Here is a 20,261-nt window from a genome sequence, read left to right on the forward strand (position 1 = left end):
CTGCAATGCTTGGTAAGAAATGTACGCATTATCCTGCCCATGCAATTGTAACCCCTCTGTACAGTATGTTCACAAATTAAATTAAATTAAAAAAATGGCCATAATAATTGCACCTACACTACAAAGCAGAAGAAAGGATTAAGTTGAATTATATATGTAAGGCCATTAATATAGTGGCACATATTAAATTGTGAAAATGCTAGTTGTTTCTATAATAATAATTATTATTATCATTATTACTAGTTTTAATTAGGAATAGCTTTCCAAAAGTGATCCTTTTGAATTCAACTTGAATGTCATCTGATCTGGAAGTATAATAAGGGTATCTAATTCCTTCTGATTTAGTGAGTCAAACAGAATACCAAAACAAATTGAATCATTCAACTGGTGTATTTAGAATTGCTGATGATTATAGCATTCAAGAAAGTTAGTGAAACACATAAATTGCAATTCAACTGTTCTTGAAAAATCTTTATAATCATTTTTCATTTTTCAAGTCTAATACTGGGTACAGCTTACTCATTTAAATATGTATATATAGAGCCTCTTTAAAAAGAAACATCGTGTAAGGTGAACATGGAGGAGATAAAAGGTGTCAATATAAGTAGGAGATGTTAAACTCATTTATGTTCCAACTTAGACTACAAAATTGTATGCCTTATATTTGCATACCACTTTATGCTTTTTATGGGATTATGACTGCATCATCATTTATATACAAACACACACACACACACAAGTGTGTGCACCCTCTTTGTTCCAAGACATGATAGTCTTCTTCGTTAAGCTCCAATGTTAGAGCCCTGGTGTGGAAAGAGGGAAAGGTATGGTGATAGCAATAAGGTTAGGAAACCAATCCCCCAAAAATCGATTCAATAGTAAATTTTGAAAGAGATTGATATATACATTTAATTTAAATACTGAACAACATAACTTGGATAAAATGACCAGTATCAAGAGTCCTAATGTAGCATAATTTGTATTGAATGTGTTGTAATCTCACAGTGCTATAAAAGAGGAAGACAGTTTACTGACAATTTTGTGCTATCAGATACCAACGCAGGCCTCTGTCCAGCTTTACATTGTCAACTTTTATGGAAACATGAGCAGAACATAGCCTTAGAGGATGCAGAAGTTTGGATTGCAAATACAAGATGGACAGATTTCATATTTTCTTTGCAGATCTTTCTGTCTTTTTAAAATGCTGAGCATACTTTTTTTAAAGCAGGAAATGCATCTAATGTTTGTTTCTAGGATGGCTTCTGTTTTGAGATTTCTTCTTTGTAGAAGAAATGTGTTGCCCAGCTGCCTAGAATCCTTATCAGGATATGGTTTCAGTATGAAATGTATTGCAAGAATGATTTTAGCTGGTTACATACAGGAATGAAAATGAGGCTGGAGCTGTTGTATCTAATTTTTACCCACAGAAAGGACTCTCTGGTCAAGTCTAAAGGGACCAATATGAATCAATGAAATAATTTTTAGCTTTGTGTTTTTCCCAGGAAGGAAAGAAATTCTGAAAGACAAAAGGTCAGATTTGCTAACAAGTATAGCTTTTACACATTCTCAGCTACAGAGATTCTCAGAAACAAGAATTGTGGGGCAACTGGCCAAGAGAGCTGTATTTAACTCTTATCAGAGTGATTTGACTTGAATTGAATTGACTGAGGTAGAGCTTAATGTTCACCAATTTTAACACATCTATCTACACACACACACGCACACACACACACACACACACACACACACATTTCAACAAGTATCAATTAGTGTCAAGAACTTTCCAAAGGAGAGACCTCCAAACTAATACTAGTTAATGGGGAAAAATGCATATGTAGTTTATAACATTTTAAAGAAACACAAATTTCGATCAATACCCTGCTTTTTTATACTAAGGCTCAAATTATGTCTCTGAAAAAATGACTAATTATATTTGCTTCTAATCTTCCTAAGAGATGGAATTGAACCCACAGGTCTATAATAGATGGAATTTTAGATGTTAGATATGAAGATGCTAATTAAATTCAACTCTTCAGTGTAATCTGATCATAAAGAAGAAACCAGACTGGAGGCTTCTGGAAGGAAATGACTTACGGTTTTAGGCTAGAAGAATACAAAGAAATCGTCTAGTCAGGAAGCTTGTATATGTAGAGTAAGACAGAAAAGATGGCAAAATAATGAAAGTAAATGGAAAGCATTTGCAAAAGAATTATGTAATAAAGTAGTATGAAAACATGAGTGTAGAGCTTAAGAATGTATTATGAAAGGCCTGATGATACAGTTTAGTGTTAGAGCACATGCAAAGCCCCAAGTTCAATGTCCAGCACTTTCTTCAAAAGAATGCATTATGTGCTGTGCACTGGTGGCTCACACTTGTAATCCGAGGTACTCAGGAAACTGAGATCTGAGGATCGCTGTTAAAAGCCTACCTGGGTGGGAAAGTCTATAAAACTCTTATCTCCAATAAACCACCAAAAAAAATCCTGGAAGTGTTGCCATGGCTCAAGTGGTAGAGTGCTAGCCTTGAGTTGAAGAACTGAGGAACAATGCCCAGGCCCAGAGTTCAAGCCCCACAGGGCGTGGGGAGGTGGGGGCAGGTGGAGGGCGGGAGGGAGAAGCATTATGAAGGCAGTTCAGAGGATCATGCACTCACTAGAATTTAGGCCAGAAACCAGATTATGAGCTTCTGAAGACCCCCCCCCCCACTTCTGGGTTCCTGGTGGTTAATTGGAGATAAGAGTCTCACAGACTTTGCTGCCCTGGCTGACTTTGAACCACGACTAGCTAGGATTCTAGTCGTGAGCCACCGGTGTCCAACTCTGAAGACTAGTTTTGTTTGTAAGGAAAACTTACATGAACCTGTCACACTACCAAGGAAATACTATATATGCTTTTTCACAAATGTTTTCAAACCATTCTTCCACTACTGTTCTTTCTGGGAAATAAACAAAGGCATTATAGAGGGTCAAATAAGATGCTAAGGATACAAATACAATGTCTGATGTCTACCTCATTATGAATTGTCTATAATAATACCTTATGATAATTCTAGGCCTTCTCATTTTTCATTTCTTAATTCTATTTTTAAATTAATATACCTTTATTTTCAGTACTGAAGTTTGAACTGAGGGAATCATGCTTTCTTCCAATTTCAACACACTTCAGCATTTTGTACTATAGAAGTATTTTTAGATAGAATCTCTTGCTTTTGACCTGGTTGGCTTCAGACCACTATATCTTCTTACTTCCTCCCAAATAATTGCGATTACTGGTAAGGGCTGGCATTGTCTCCCATAATGAATATACTTTTGATGGGTAGTTTCAGGTTTACAGAAAAATTGAATACAAAGTACAAAAGTTACTATATATGCTATCACCCTTCTAATAGTGTCTTCTAGTATTAACACCTTGAATTTATGGGATAACTTTGTTGCACATTATTATTAACTAACATCCATAATTTATACTAAAGTTCACTCTTTGTGTTACTTATTTCATGGGTGTTGACAAATATATAAAAGCATGTATCTATGAATGCCATATAACACAAAACTGTTAGATTGCCTTCAAAATCTGTGTTCATCTATTCATCTTCCCACTCTTCCTCAATTCATTGCTATTATTAGTTATTTTCTCTTTCTATAGATGTCCTTTTCTAGAATGCTGTGTGGTTTATCTTATGTGGTCTTTTCACACTGACTCCTTTCATTCAACAATATACATTTAAAGGATATTTTGTGATCTTCAAATTTCTGTTGTAGTGCTAATAATTGTGGGCCTGAGTATAGAATCTAGTGAATGCTAGACAAGTCTATGTTTTATCAATTATGAATAAAATTGCCATGATATTTAGTGTGCAGATTTTTGTGTTGTTAAAACATATCACTTGTTAGGGAAATAGCAAGTTGTGTGAGTGCTAGATCATATGATGAAAGTGATTAGTTTCAGAGAAAATTGTCAAAATATCTTCAAAATGACTATTCCAGTTTGCATTTCTGCCTTAAATGAGTGAAGCATTCTGTTTCTTCACATCTAAACTTTTATTGGTGTGCTTCAGATGTTTGTCATTGTTTGAATTTATAGCTGTTTAAAACCATATTAGTGTCTTAATTTGTAAATCTTTTTGTATCCAATAGATATTTTCTGACATCTGTGATTTTGATTATACTTATTCATTCATTTTATTTCACTCATTAAGTGACCATAATAAACTAGTATTTTTTCAAACTTGAGTTGCTTTTCTTTCTTTAATTTCCTTATTATTTTTTCATTTAAAGTATGCAATATACTTTCTACTCATTATTTATCTTATCTATACTATGAGTTTCCCTTTTTCTTTTCATCTCTAAGTAAACTGGTTATTTTTTACTTCTCTAGTGATAACTTCTTAATTTCTTCAACTTTTTCCCTGCAAAGATTTATCATTACTTTCGTAGTTCACACAGCATACAACTTGTAGTGTTTTTAGAGATAGATGTTAACTAATTAAAAAAAAGAATTAAGGAAATAACTTACCTTGGTTAACAATAAATCTTAACTTCTGTATTGTTGCCAGATTGCCACTAACTCGATATATTCCATCAACATCTAGGCCTGAAAACAAAGGTACATATTTTATAATAGTTCAGATAAGAGCTGAGATGGTAAAAAGTAAAAATGTAAATGTGGAAGGAAGAAGTTACCAGTGAATATCTTTTCTTTACAGAGAAATTCAATTTCTATGACCTAAACTAAGAAACCTTCAAAATTTTAATTCCAAAAAGCGAATGAAAAAGTTCAGTGAGTATTAACTATGAATAAATTTGAAACTAGTTGAAACATAAAATAAGCTATGGGTACCATGGTATTATACAACATATTTAAGATTTGTTCCCAGGGAAACATAGGGATCAAACTGGGGAAAAATTACAATTGGTATATGTATATTATTGCTCTTTATATTTTTTCCTTTCCCTCCCTCCCTCCTTCTCTACCTTTCTCCCTCCCTCCCTTCTCCCTTCCCTTTCTTCCTTCCTTTTGTTTTTGTGCCAGTCCTGGGTTTTAAACTGATGGTCTGGATACTGTCCCTGAGAGTTTTTGCTCAAGACTAGCACTCTACCACTTGAACTACAGCTCTACTTTTTGGCTTTTTGGTGGCTAATTGGTGTTAAGGATCATATGGACTTTCTTAACTAGGCTGACTTTGAACCTCAGTCCTTAGATCTCAGCTTCCTGAATAGGTCGGATTGTAAGTGTGAAACACCAGTGCCTGACAATTATTGATCCTTTTCAAAAAGATAAAATAAGTCAAGGTATTTGTGAGTTATTTTCTTTTCCTTCACTGTTTTCTTTGTGCTTTCTTCACTTCTTTTCTCTGTCATTTCCTTCCTTCTCACTCTTCTCTGTTCCTTTTTCTCCTCTTCCCCCTTCTTTTTCTCTCCACTCATTTCCTGCCATCCTACTCTGTTTCTCCTGTGATCACTGTAATGTAACATTTATTAATCTGATGATTTGAAACTGCATAATGAAACTCTATCCCAAAGATAAAACCACTTTGGCAACTTCAAAAGTAATATTGATAATGGGGTGCTCCATTTTGTAGGAAATAAATAAAATCCTTACCAAATGGTAATATTATTTTTAGATAATTTAAAAACTTTTGTGGGATTTAACTTATCCTGTCAATGAATTTGTGTAATCCATGACTCCTTTTTGACACAATCTATTTATAGTGTCTAGTTATTTTAATGATCAATTAAGAAACAGGACAATTGAGAAACAAGCAAATGTAAAGAGAAATGCTCATTTAAGCACACTGTCTCTCAGAAATACTAATATTACAATCTTAATAGCAGGAGTATATATTCTTTGATGTCTCTAGGCTATCTGAGGACAGGCTTGATGAGATTCTCAACCAATGTACTAGTCATCATCATAGCATTTTCTCTAGGAGGGGTGCAGTAACATCATTGTTAATTGTTGTAATTATCAATAGTAAATGTTAATAAATTGGAAGAAATTACTGTTACCATATAACAAATAAAGGTTTTATGAAGCTCTTTATTGAAATGAAATGAGTTCTTTTATTTCTTTCCCATCTCTGGTACTGAGGTTGAACTCAAGCCTCATGCTATGTAAGTATTCTTTCAGTTGAGCCATAGCCTCAGCCCTACATACTTTAAATTAGGAATATTTCTGCTATTCTAATTAACAAAATTTTGTCAATCGGTTACAGTAGAATAATGTAACTTAGACCACTGGTATTTATGTTATTTTAGGGTAATAATTCACTGTTGTTTTCACTCTTCTACATAATAAAAATATGGAGTAACTTGGAGAATGGAAGTAACACAGAATTCGCTGCTTGCAAGTATATTCATTGATGTGACGTTAGTGGTTCTAGAATGAGCTAACAATAAATTACTGACACTCTAACCATTCTGAAAAATATAGATTGTGAGGGATTCATAAGTGGTAGTAGCAACACACAGATATTTATAAATATAAAAAGTTCTTTTTTTTCCCTCACAGGATGACCCATTGTAACAAAGATACCCACAGGACAGTATATTGGAAATAAACTTTACAACTACAGGCAGTGAGGGGGGGGGCAACGGGGGAATAGGAGTGTGGGAGGTGGGGAGGGAAGGGATAGTGGGACAACAACAAGGAAGGGAAGGAGTAACAATGAACGACAAGCAATGTACTCATTGCCTTACTCATGTAACTGTAACCCCCCGGCACAACATCTTAACAATAAATTAAAAAAAATTTTTTTTTTCTGATGTACAAAATAGCTCCATTAACCTACAAGGACTCCAATTTGTTTGTTCATTTTAAAGTATAGTGTGCACTTGATAGCTTAAATGTGAATGTCATCTTAATTAAAAATTTCTATTATCTGGTTTCTAATTTTAGTATTGTTTCCAGTTGGTCTTAATTTTATGCACATAAGCACAGAATGTTAAAAGATTAATTTATGAATAATTTAAAAGTTATTTTTTTCTTGCTTCTTTCTTATTATATAATGCTTGGTATTTTACTTTAACCTGTAAGATTTTAAATAATGTAATATATGTATGTATAAAATATTAAAACTTATCATTTAAGTAAGTGCATCGTCTCAAAGTTTCTCCTTCAATTTTTCTGTACATAGAACACTAAGAAACTGTTTTGGAATTCTCTAAAGTCATTTTGGGAGGTCCTGTACTGTCAACCAAAAAAAGTTCATGGTAGCAATTTGGGAGCTACTAAGAAGGAATTACAGAGAGACATGGTCAAATGTTGACCATTTGTGGTGAATAATGTCACCTTGTCTGCCAATGAGAACTTTGACCAATTGAAAATTGCCCAGACTTTTTCCTTCTAGGTTAGCAATTACTTTGAAGGAATCTAGAGTAAAGGAATAAGAAAAGGGAAATATCAATAAAACATGAATGTCTATGTTTTCCAAATGAGAGATCCTAATACATATATATATATATATATATATATATATAGTCACATTTAAGATAATCATGCAAGAGGAAAAGTCAATTGATATCTAATAAAAGTCAGAAAGTTAACTGTGTTTCCTTTTTAAATTAGCTTTTTGTTTGCTATTAGAGGTCAATGATATATGAAACTATTAAATGCCAATAGAATTTTACTGCAGATTAAGACTTTTCTTTAATCTCATTTTAATGTTCATATTGTTTTAAATGTGATATCACAACAATGCATTTTTATCCTGAATCTGTGACTCTGACTTCAAATGCCAATGAAATGTATATGTTGTCTTGGGATGCAAACTGATTTCAATTTGCAAACTTAAATTCCCTATTATCTAAAACCTTTCTTTTTCTCTTACAGACATTTAAAGTTACAACAAAAGAATTTCTCTTGGTCTTTTTTGAATTTGTTTTAGAAAATTTTTTTAAAGCTTAATAATCAAAAACATTTGGAAGAGTTGTACATGACTCTGGACATGTTACATATGAGCCATTGGAAAGCACTATACTGTTAGCGAAAAAAAGTTGTCTCATCCTAAATTAATAACCTAGTTTCTTTTGGGATAAAAGAAGGGGGTGCTGGTGATGGGGAGAGGGTGGGTAATTCAGATCTGTGCTACCACTGTGGTTGCAGAACTGAGTCACAGCTGAGAAACTGTTTTGTGGCTTTAGATAGAAACCAGAAAGTAAGAGGAGTAAAGTAAAGCATTTCAGATGCAATATGAATCTAACTTGACACAACTTCCAGCAGCTTCAAATTCAGAGATATCAACACCATACATCTTGTGGATGATAATAATCTCTGACAGAAGTGGCTCCTGCTTCAAATGACTCCTCTCCTGCTATCATACCTTTTAAATTATACAACTATAGTGGAAAAATGGCAAAGTACATATTAGAAAGTCGGGTACTATATTTTTCAAAATATCTGGAATTTATCAGTGAAATTTAGCAATTAGAAGTTATATAGGTATAAAAAAGAAGTTATATAGGTGTAGTCTTGAAGATGACTAGATATTTGCTTGATTGTTCATAGAATAGCAATCTCAAAGCCTAGAGAATATCCAAGTTATAATTATTCACATGTCATCCTCTTCTTACTCCAAGAACTTTGAAAATTATGCCAAACCAAACCAATGTAAATTGATGGATTTGGACATCCTTTTCATGACCACATTATCCTTTTGGATTGGAAACTACTTATTTTGGAAATATAATTAGACTTGGTATGATTATTTTAAATGAGCAATGTCTTCAAGGTACCCACATTATGCTTTGGTAAAGTTTGGAGACAAATTACTTTGAGAGTTACCTCTTTCCAGAAAATAACATGACTGTGGACACTGACAAAAAATGTTCCTGCTAAGCTAAAAATACTTCAGTAACATTATGAAACTAAGTCATTGTACAGTTTTGAAAATCAGATTGGTATTTACAAAAGTCACAAAAAGCCCTCAAAAGGAATCCATATTCACTGAAATATCATTTATTTATTCATTATCAGCTGACTTTCTTTGGTTGCAAGATAGTATTTACCATTGGCAGAAATCATGGGCAATTTTTGCAAGTCCTTCCCCTTTCTCTTCTCAAGAAATTTAGACAGGGATAGACACACAATTAGGAGTTTTTGGACCAAATCGTCTAAGCCCAGTGGAAAGAATGCAGCTGTCATAAGTAATTCCCACCATAAATCTCAGACACTTCCCAAAAAGAAATCTTAGAGACCAGTACTGCTCAGAGTTGACTGCCAAAATATGGGCAATTTTTTTCTTTTGACAGTATAGATGAGCTTGATGAAAGTAGCTGCAAACTGGATTAGGTAGCATTCTTGGTAGTCAGACTGATGGACACACCATGGAGATGTGGAATTTGAGCCAGGCTAGATGTATCCAGAAAGCCTACTTGTTTTCCTGACCCATAACAAAGTGCATCTGAATCTCTTGAGTCTGCAGATAAGGGCTGGGAATTTTGCACAACAGTCCCTGTCCTGAGATTTATGGTGCTTCCTAATTTCTAGGAGGCCAGAACTACCCCAAGACGAATCATTCTCCTAGTACTTTGCACATCTGGCTTTTTCTCTGACAAGAACCATCAAGCATTAGGAACCCTAATATGTTAAACATTTCTTTCTTTATTTGTCCTTCCAAATTCCTACATGGTTTCTGAACTAAAATCAGGAGAGGTCTTTGTACAATTTAGAACTATTCCTTCTCCTCTGAAGTATTTCCAAAGATTCATTGTTAATGAATCTGTTCACATATTTAAATCTAGATTGGAAACATAAAATATAATTTAAAATTCTAATCTATACTCTGTGTCAATAGTTAGCATTTGTTCTGTAACTGTGTGGTGATATTATTTAACTATTACTAATTCCTCATGAGATGACAACCCTTCAATAGTCATACACTTTCTTAAGAATGATTCCTACCAAAATAAGAGTTCATATAATTCTGATGATCAAGCAAGAGTTTTTTTTTAAATTGAGAATCATAAATGCTCCACAGGAACCTGATTTTTACCAGAGATAAATTTGTAAATCTTTAAAAACTTACATGAGCAGTACTGAGGCACTTTGGTGGCCCATGCCTATAATCCTAGCAAAGAGGAGGCTAAGATCTGAGGATTGACTCTATTGCTGATTAACCAGCAAAAAGTCAAACCGGTAGATATGATTCAAGTGGTAGAGTACCAGCCTTGAATGACAAAGCCAAGGGAGAGTGTGAGGGCCTTACTTCAAGCCCCAATACTGGCTAAAATGGCAATAATAAAAGCATAAAACTATCAGTAAAAGTTCACCCAGAAATGTTCTGCATCTGGATCTTACCAAATAGAAAAGTTAATTATAGTGTTCAATATATGCTTGAATTTATTGTATCTCTTCTTTGTATATGGAATTTCTTTAGGAAAAGAACTTTTCCTTAGTAATTTCATAGAGATGTTCAATATCAGATTAAACTTGTGGTTGAAAGATAAAATGAAATAGAATATAGATATTTCTGTATGTTTGGAGCATCCATAATCTGAAGAGCTGAAATATCAAATTCTCCAAAATCTAAAACATTTTTGAGTGACAATATGACACCCTAAGTGGAAAATTTTATGATTAAAATTTGTCTCATACTCTAAACTATGGACAACATTGTATGAAACTACCTTCAGATGATGTGTATACAACATAAACATAAATGAGTTTTATATCTAGATCTTGATCTCTTTCCCAGATATCTCATTTTATATATATATATATATATATATATACATGCAAATATTTCAAGTTTAAAAATCTGACTTCTGAAACACGTCCAAGCAATTAAGATCCAAGTAATTTGGATGTAAGACTCTCAACCCGTATCTACACAGATCTTTCTTTCTCAGTTGGTTTAGATCTTAAATAAGAAGGCTGAATGAGGGTTTCTTCTAAGTTGTGTGGATGGTGAATAAACAGTGGGAAAGGGATTCTGTCAGCTACCAAACTAAAGGGCCCATTACTCTGGGCATGGAATACTTCAGTTAATTGCTCCTAGGCAAAACTCCTATTGTAGGAAAGCCAAGATAACTTATTCTCTACTGTCTTCCATTTAGATATGAGCCACTTCCCTCCTCATCTGATATAACTTGACCAAAGGCTGATGTGGCTACTGTAGGTATATCAAGGTGCAGAATAAAAGGCCTTGGACTCAACCCTCCCAGCAGTTAGATACTATTATTTAATGAATTACTTTATTTACTGTCTCTTGATGATTTTTCTTCTTTGTAATTGTTGACTCCAAGAGAAAATATTCTCTAGACATCCCTGGAAAGAATTGTGACTAATTATGGTGTCTGGGAATAGTGTTTTTTTCAGCTTTAATTTCTCTATTTGTTTGATCCCATCTGCTCTTTGTCTTCCTGGAATTTCTATTTCTGGTTTGCTGATGACACCTTTTGTTTTGTCAGCATCATTCTTTTTTCCCTTCTTTAAAAACATATCTTTTTTATTATTTTCTTGGAAATTCATTGAGAAATGAAAATCAGATATATTTTCTTATTTTCTCAGTCTGCTAACTTCAGTAGGAGGCCTGAATTATTTTTCCATAATGATAGAGTTTTTAATACTGGAAACAAAGTTCATTAGATTGTTGGCAACCTTTTGCCAAGAATTTTTTTTTATTGGTGGCTGGATATAAATGATGACGGGTTAAATTATGCATATTAAAATATGGAGTCATAATGAAGATTTTAAATATGAGGCTGTTGTGCTAACTCATGGATGACTTTCAGTGTATCCCTGCATTCTCTTATTTTTCTCATTTCTGTTCTTTTCTATATTTATACTATTGTAATTTATGATTTTAACACTGTTAGCTTTATTACTATTTTTCTCTTCGATTTCTCTCTTGAACACGTTGCTTTCATTTTTTCCTCTTTTTTGTCATTTTTATCATAACTTTTTGTATCTCTGCAGTGAGTGCTTTTTAGAGATTGTTATTGTAAGATGTTTATCTTTTTCTCTCCATATCGTAAGAAAATACTTATGTTTCATTTTTCTTTTGCTAATTTGGTTTACTTGTTTGATTGGGTTGAAATCATTGTACAAATTTCCTTGGTCCATTCTGTACTTGTCATCTCTGAATGAATGAGTTTTCATCTACCAGGTAATTATTGGAAATTCATGTGGAAAAGAAACTTTGTCTTTTTAAGTTATGGAAAGAATGGGTATTTTTTGCTAAATTTAAAATAAAATTAGATTGAAAAGAAGTTAAGCTGGGTGCCAGTGGTTCACACCTGTAATCCTAGCTACTCAGAAGGCTGAGATCTGAGGATCGCCATTCAAAGCCAGCCCTGGCAAGGAACATTTTGTAAGACCAATTAACCACTAGGAAACCAGAAGTGGTGCTGTGGCTCAAGTGGCAGAGCACTATCCTTGAGCTAAAGAGCTGAGGGACAGCGCCCAGGCCTAGAGTGGACAAAAAAAAAAGTTAATAAGAAAAATATGTGTTTTTTTTCTTTTGGAATGGCTAAGAGCCTATGATACTGATGAATAAGCCATTAGTTTGTACTCTTTATAGTCAATGTCTTAGAGATAAATACATTTTAGCTTTAAATTCAATACAAATATTAAAACACAAAACAAAGGAAACCCACATTAGACTAATGAACAAGTCACATCAAACACAGAAACTTAAATGAGGAAGAATGTTTTTTTCAAGGACTGGTCATAGGATCCTTATCAAATGCTTTCCTCTACCTCCCATTGTAATATTAGTTCAATTTGTTAATATTAAAAAAATAAAATCATTAAGTGTCCCAGCCATATTGTTTATATTACTAGGGATTCTTATATAGAGATATAGTTGAAAAACATTTAGAAGCTATTTACATTGACTTCTATATTTCCCTTTTTTCTAATTCTTTTCATATGCACTAGTGGACATTCTATTTATAGAAGAGAATCTCAAAGAATCCTTTAAATGTTATTCAGAAAATAAAAGCCATTTCTGCTCAATGTACAAGGCACTGTCATTCCACAGTATGATAATTTTGATCATATTTCCCCTGTTATTTATAGTTAGTTCTTTCCACATTATCTTTCTCATTTTCTCATAATTAGAGATATTTATCCATATTATTAAAGTTCAGAAATGTTTATTGCAGTATATAAAAAGTATATTCTTGGTTTTTCATTTATTATGCCTCCTAATATTGTTTTGCTTATAACTTATATTTAATTTGACTTATATCTAACTTAGATAGACTACTGGGCCAACTGCCTTTAAAAATCAGGCCTTTTAAGTCATAGGTTACCAAGTGGTAGGTGAATCAGGGAAAGGATATGGGGAAAATAATGTTCCAATGTGGATAGTATACTATAGATTGAAGCCATTTGTATGCTCAATTTTATATCTGCATAAAGTTAAAGGATAAAAGATGAGATCCAATGCATGGCAACTCATTTCTTATACACTGTTTCTTACTCATCTGTCTAAAGTAACGACGAATTTGAGTCATATAGGATGGTTGGCCTAAGTAGGCTTTCTAGATGTATACCAAATTTAGAAAGGATCATTATGAACACCTCTCAAAGCAAGAAGATCCCCAAAAACCCTAAGACTGACAACAAGAGTTCATTCTATGGACTGATAGAAGACCAAACATGACTAAATGAAAGGACTTTGGAAAGTGGTAAACAGGATTCTTATAATAATCTTTGATAATTCTCTTATATTTTATTTTAAATAAAAATCTTAAATATTGACTGATGACTGGTTATCATTAAGAAATAATTACTGAGTTATCACATAGCTGGAAGATATTGAAAGTCGGAAGTTGCATTTATTTCAGCTCATAGCTTTCTCAGAGTTTCTCCTCTGTTATGCTGTGATTTTGCTGATGTAAATAAATCATTCTTTTGGTATTGGGACTTGCTTAGTGAAAAAAAATAAGAGTTACAAGAATAAAGACTCTATTTTAGCCCACTACAATCATCTGATAGTTTTCAAGCAAACATACCAATATAACCTGAGGTCTACACAGTAGTAAAGGCCCAGTAAGTTCATGGAGGGGAAATCAGCTTGTAGAGAGGCCATTCTTAAAGGGGAAGTTGAGAGTGTGGGAGGGACTAATCTGCATTCTGTGACTGCACACATTTTTTCCTCTTAAAATTTTTAGCAACAGACTCTTTCATAAGTTAAACACATGCAATAAAAGTCTTAACAATATAAACAAGAAAAAAAACCAGGCTCCTTTAGTTATGAAGTCATAAAAGTTATATAAAGTCTAGCCTTTGATTCTATCATACTTGAAATAGATATTGATTTAAAATTCATATATTCATTGCCGTTCTTTTCAATTTCTCCACTTCTATTTTCCTTTAAACATCTAAACAACGTGACCTCATTGTTTTCCATTGGGCTTTTTTTTTTTTTTTTAACATTGGCTGGGATGATTGAGATTCAGGAATGTGGGAAAATGGATTCCCAAACCACGTCCCTCCTCTTTCATTCTGAACTGTAATTTTTGGCTTGGCTTGAATCACAGTAATCACATTTCAGCCTGAATCCTCTGTAAAGTGATCTTTCTTAAACATTTCTTTCACTCATCAAGGGATCAGAAACAAAGCCATTCTAGCCTTTCAGCAAAACACTTACAAGCAGCTTTTTACAAAGAAGTCGCAAGAGGTAAATTTCCTTTAAAATTGTTTGAAAAGTGTACATTTTCAGTGCCTTGCTGTAATTTTTGTGAATCTTGTCATCTGTATGCCATGAGCTCCAGCAGCTATTTTAATCTGTTTTTGTTTGCAATCCATTTGGTGTCCACCCAAGGAAATGCAGGTGATTCTAATTAACTTACTGCTGAAGATGTAGGAAAAGAAACCTCAATTGTGTTACACAGAATTATATACTTAGAACATTTCTTCTATTATGTGTAGCACATTATTAATGAAAATGATTATGTGAGTATATTTCTTACCTAAATTAATTGCTATTTTCCTCTTTCTCTCTCAATCAATCAATGAAGCTTATGGTACAAGAAAAAGCCACACACATACACAAATACTCAGACACAATACAGACCTCAGGAATACTTGCCAACTTTTATTTAACAAGAGTAGCAACTTAAAAATAACATTATTTTTACTTTGTGCAACATAGTTTAATATCTGAAATAACCCTGTTCCAATAAAAACCTATTGAAATACTCTCAGGCCTCACTCTGCCCTGAAGGTAAAAGTGATTAATTGAAAGATTTTGGCAGATCTCCGCTCACCACCAAGGCAGTTTAATTTAGAACACATTCAACCATTTCTCAGTGTCTCTGTGTTGGTGGAGCATAACTTTTGATCTTCTTTGGGGAGGTGGTTGTAATTCAGACCCTTTGGCTAGCCACTTCCTGGAGGTTTTCATGGCTGCCTCTGCTAAGCACTCAGGTAAAAGAGGGCTCTTCTATACTCTCTTGTGGGTTAGTAAAGCAAATTGCATGCACAAAGGCAGGATATTTCTACAAACTTGTCCAGGCACATCAACAGCATCAATATTCTGTTTAAACACAGACAAGATGCTTATTTTCAAATTTTTGGTGTTCTCTGCAAATTTTGAGAAATTCTGTTATCAACAGACACTTTTCCAAAGATGGAGAGGATCCTAATCTCAATCCTGGATGAAGTTGGAAAGTCTAAGCTTTCTGGTTTCAGGAAATATAAGTAAGTTCACCATTTCCATTTTGAGAACACAAGATACTTCTCAGTGGGAATTGTTAATACTTCTGCTAAACAGATATATGAAAATGGGCATATTCCTTCTTATGTGGTATAGAAATCTATGTTAAATTGTGACAATCAAAGGCAAGATAAATTTTAATATATATTGGATAGCTATCCCTTCAGTTCACAAAACTACTCTCTGCGTGATTTGATAAATATTGATTGAAAACCATCTAACAATGGAATGTAAGTCATTGAAGACAAAGTAATAAACATGCAGTCTTGGATGGAGAATAGTCTTATACACATATATGCAACATATAATATGCACTGATATGCTAGCAGTGATTATCTGTGCAGTGTGATTATAAACATGTTTTTAAAAATTATTTTACTAGCTGGTTGCAGGTGGCTCACACCTGTAATCCTAGCTAATCAGGAGGCTGATATCTGAGGATTGAGGTTCAAAGCCAGCCCAGACATAAAGTTCCATGAGACTCTTTCTCCAATTAATCACCTGAAAACCGGAAGTGGTGCTGTGGCTCAAGCGGTAGAGCGCTTGGCTTGAACTACAGAGCTCAGGGACAGAGCCCAGGCCCAGAGTTCAAGACCCACAATTGACAAAAAAAAGAAAAAAATATTTTGTGTATTCTCAAATATTTTAAAATATATCCCTTTTTTCATACCTCTTCATATATACATGTATTAATCTTATGAACAAATAACAGTAGTATTTACTGCTAAAATATTATGCCATATTTTATGCTTCTTAGTTTTGAAACTTACATTGGAATTGTATTCTCACTGGCTGAATTGAAAATACTTGGAGAGTATCATAAATCTACTCCATATGCTTTAATATTTCATATCTTTAATTTAGCTGGAACATAGTTTGTTATGAAATCAGGTTCAAAATCTTTGGGGGCACACAGAAGAAGTTTCCAGTTTTAAGTGCCTCTATGAACTATGTTATTATTAGAATCATTTTGCCCAAGTATGCAAAAAAATATGGTTTAGAGTTGAAAAGATATGGTTGTTTCCCTACTTAGAATCTCTGATTCTCCCTCAATAATTAATAGTATTGCTATACATGATCTTAGGTCCCATACAAAAAAAATACAGTTAAAAGCCAAAGGATCATACTTGAGGTTGCCTTTCTTAATTTCTGTCATTATAATATTGGTCGAAAGATTATTGGAGGTTCCTTTTAGTGGTCTAGGAGAAATCTATCTTCTTAGCTTCATTCTTGACAAGATTAGAGTTGTAAGCTATCTAGCAAAGTATTATATACTGTTTAGTTTTACTTAAAGCACTACTTGTTGACTTAAAAGAAGGGAATTCCAATACCAATTGCTTCCTTATTTAAAACTCATCTAGCACTGGTCTAATACAAACCAGATTTCCTGCTTCTGGGTGATTTTGACACATAGACCTACATTGAAAGTCTTACTGAAATATGTGTACATATACATATATACAATATATGTATATATAATTATGTATATTTAGCTTCTATTATTCTTATTGAATGTATTATTATGAAAAATGGTATATTAAACTATGATGCTTTACATATGTTGTTGTTCATTAATATAATATTTATGGAGTACCTCCTGATATATATTGATTTTCTAAATGGTGAGAACCTAAATTACAATTAAAATTCATGTATTCCTTTATGTGAAATGTAAAGAAAGAATATCCTCACTTTTCCATTTCCCCAAGGGCTAGAATGTTTGAGTTTTCAGAATTATATTTCAAAAATCCACAATCATGGTAGGGGGAAAACAAAGGAGGAGGTAACAATGCTCGATAGGAAATGTACTTATTACCTTACTCATATAACTGTAATCCCTCTGTACATTATTTTTATAATAAAAACATAAAAAATTCCACAATCAGTCCCAGTAGCTGATTCTTGAAGTGCTATTAGAAAGTAGAAATGAAAGACTATCAGACTGAAAGTCTAGATTTTATGCCTTTGGTCCTCCACATAAGTCTTAAGATTAATAATGGAGTCTATGTGTTAGATATATTTTTCAGAAATGTAGAGAGATAATTGTTTTAAAATGCATCTTCACACAGTTTTACTTGGGTCTAAAATTCTGCAATTAGAATCTTATTACCTTGTCTTGACACACATGGAGAGATTGCTCATCAAATATCAGTAATTATATGAACTTTAATGTAAGCTAATCTGCTACAACCTTTCTTAAGAGCTGACATTAACCAAAAAGAACAAACATACAAGACTTAACTTCAGAAGAATATGAGATATGAAAAGATGGAGGAAAAGGAGTTAGGGCAATAAAGGATGGGACAGGAACACAAGCAATAAATGATGGGCAGGAACAAAAGAAGAAAGTCGGTGCATCATGTTGGATTTAAAGGACTAGGTAACATGATCCAAATGCTCACCCTGCTTAAACTTCTTCTAGTTTTAGATATGCTAAGATACAGGGGAAATAATTCTTCCTTTTGTACTTATGGATTCAGAAAAAGAGAGGGACATTTTTCAGGTTGACTAAATGAAATTAATTTTTAAACATGATTTATTCTTGTCATCATAATATTTTTCAATCATAAGGAAATTATGAAAAATAATCTTTCTTCAAAGACAATTTGTATAATGACTTTCCTTTCAGGTACTGTACTGCTTATATTGAAGTCCTTCCGCCTTTGTAGGCCTTTGTTTTATAGATTTAAATGGTGTGTTGAGAAACACCTTTCCTCCTTGGAATCATGAGATTTCTGACAGCCATGCCTTTCTCTTCTCTTTCGTCAGGCACTGTACCACAGACCCTGACTTCATGACTTTTCCCACTCCTTTCACTCTTCTGTGCATACTGTATGTGTAGCTGTCTGTGAACGATCACTGGACCCATCTGACATCTCTTCTCTCTCTAATGCCCTTAAGTCTTCCTCAGCAACTCATTTGTCTGAACTAGAGACACATGAGCCTGGACATTGAAAAACTCATGAAGTCCTAGATTTCTAATCTGCTTTCAAGTTTTAAAACAAATCCTAATGAAAGGCTATTATACCCAGGACCAAATGCATTTCTACTAATTCATTGGCCTGAGTATCAAAAGAAAAGAGTGACCTTTCACCTGAGTGAAGAGCACAGTACACTAAAAGTAAAATTGGAGAGGAGGAGGATACTAAGCTGGGGAACATAACATGCTTTTAGAAGTAACAATGTGACTTCCTTCCCCCTTTTTTTGCTTTATCAAGCAAAGGAAACGAAAGCAAAGCAACACAACATAATAAAACCCTTTCTTCTCCAATGTGTGGAAATATTGTCATAGGAGACAGAAGTCCTCTTCCCCCTCTTCTTTTTTTGTTTGCTAATTTGCTGGACCATTCTAAAGCAGTTACATTCAATGAGTGCTCCAATAAGTGACAAAGGTGTCTAAACTTCAAAGAGAGGTACAAATGTTCTTCCAAAGACAGGTTTGCTAGCAGGAGTTTATTAGAGGTCAGACAGGGGTGCAAAGAGACATCATGGAATAATGTAACTCTATAAATGTAAAACAAAAATGAAGGCTAATGTGTGTCTTTGTTCAAATTCAGTTTTGCCCCACTGAAAATTTCACTGACATGTTTTCAATTGTTTTCTCATGGTTTCAAATTTTCATACTCCCTCCAACTTTAAGCATGTTACCTGCCAACATCATGTTTTTCTAAAAATAGAACTAAAAATTCATTATTTGACAATGTCCAAGAAGTAAAAGTATCCCCCCTCCACTGCCCATCATCCTGTCAAACAAGACAATGATATTCAATAATGCTGGAATATAGTATAACAAAATATAGAAGACAGGTTATGTTCTTAAGAGAACGTGACACTTCAAACACTTCACAAAATAAAATGGTTGTTTGTAAACTTGTATTTTTGTGCCTCCCTTAGAGAATTCAGTTAAATCCTGTCTGAATTGTGGCTTTTTTTCTACATTTTTGATAACGGAGTATTTGATTTAAATTAAGTATATGGAATTAATTTATTCTAATCATTATATATATATATTATTCTATAATTTTATCTGAAAAATACTGATGATTAATCCTTTGTCTTTAAATGAAGTATTATTTAATTGTTAAACATCACCATATTTGAATCTATAACTACATGGAGAAAATATGGTCAAGATTTATTATATTAACTTGTGATCCTGTTTCAGAGTCACTGGTTGTTGCTTTTTGGGCATGAAGCTCTATTTTTTCTATTGGATTCTCAGAAATACATGGTCAATCTACACACTATTTTAACCTAGAAGAGCTCATTTTTAGTGTTTAATAAAGTTTCTATCTTACTAACTTTTTCCTTATGTAGCATTTTCACTAGTTCACCTAGGAAGGCATCCTCCATCCATTAAAAATTCTTGTAAAAAGAAGCCTTTCTGGTGGGAAAGGAATTTGAATTGAAAACATGGACATACATATATCAGGCCAAGGATTAAAAGATGAACATTATACGTGAGGAAACATTATAAGAAGGTTTCACTATATTAGTTTTTCCAAGACAGTGATCCAAGTCAGTCTTGGATTATGTGTGAAAAGTAAGAACTTTATACTATAACAGGTGCTGGCAGGAAACTCCCATTAAAGCT

The 20,261-nt window shown here is 33.3% G+C and overlaps 1 protein-coding gene across 2 annotated transcripts in view; it reads right to left on the reverse strand.

Annotated features, from left to right (window-relative positions):
* The window catches only part of Arhgap15 (Rho GTPase activating protein 15), a 639,204-nt gene that overhangs the window by 200,218 nt on the left and 418,725 nt on the right, over window positions 1–20,261 (reverse strand). Inside the window, exon 11 of one of the 2 annotated variants that reach the window (XM_013030066.1) lies at window positions 4,516–4,593. The exons of the other annotated variant lie outside the window; for it this stretch is intronic. Coding sequence (XP_012885520.1) covers window positions 4,516–4,593 — 78 coding nt within the window. The remainder of the gene's footprint in view (window positions 1–4,515; window positions 4,594–20,261) is intronic. 2 annotated transcript variants of the gene reach the window in all.

Source organism: Dipodomys ordii, unplaced genomic scaffold (assembly GCF_000151885.1).
Source record: "Dipodomys ordii isolate 6190 unplaced genomic scaffold, Dord_2.0 Scaffold126, whole genome shotgun sequence".
In the NCBI taxonomy this organism is placed as follows: domain Eukaryota; kingdom Metazoa; phylum Chordata; class Mammalia; order Rodentia; family Heteromyidae; genus Dipodomys; species Dipodomys ordii.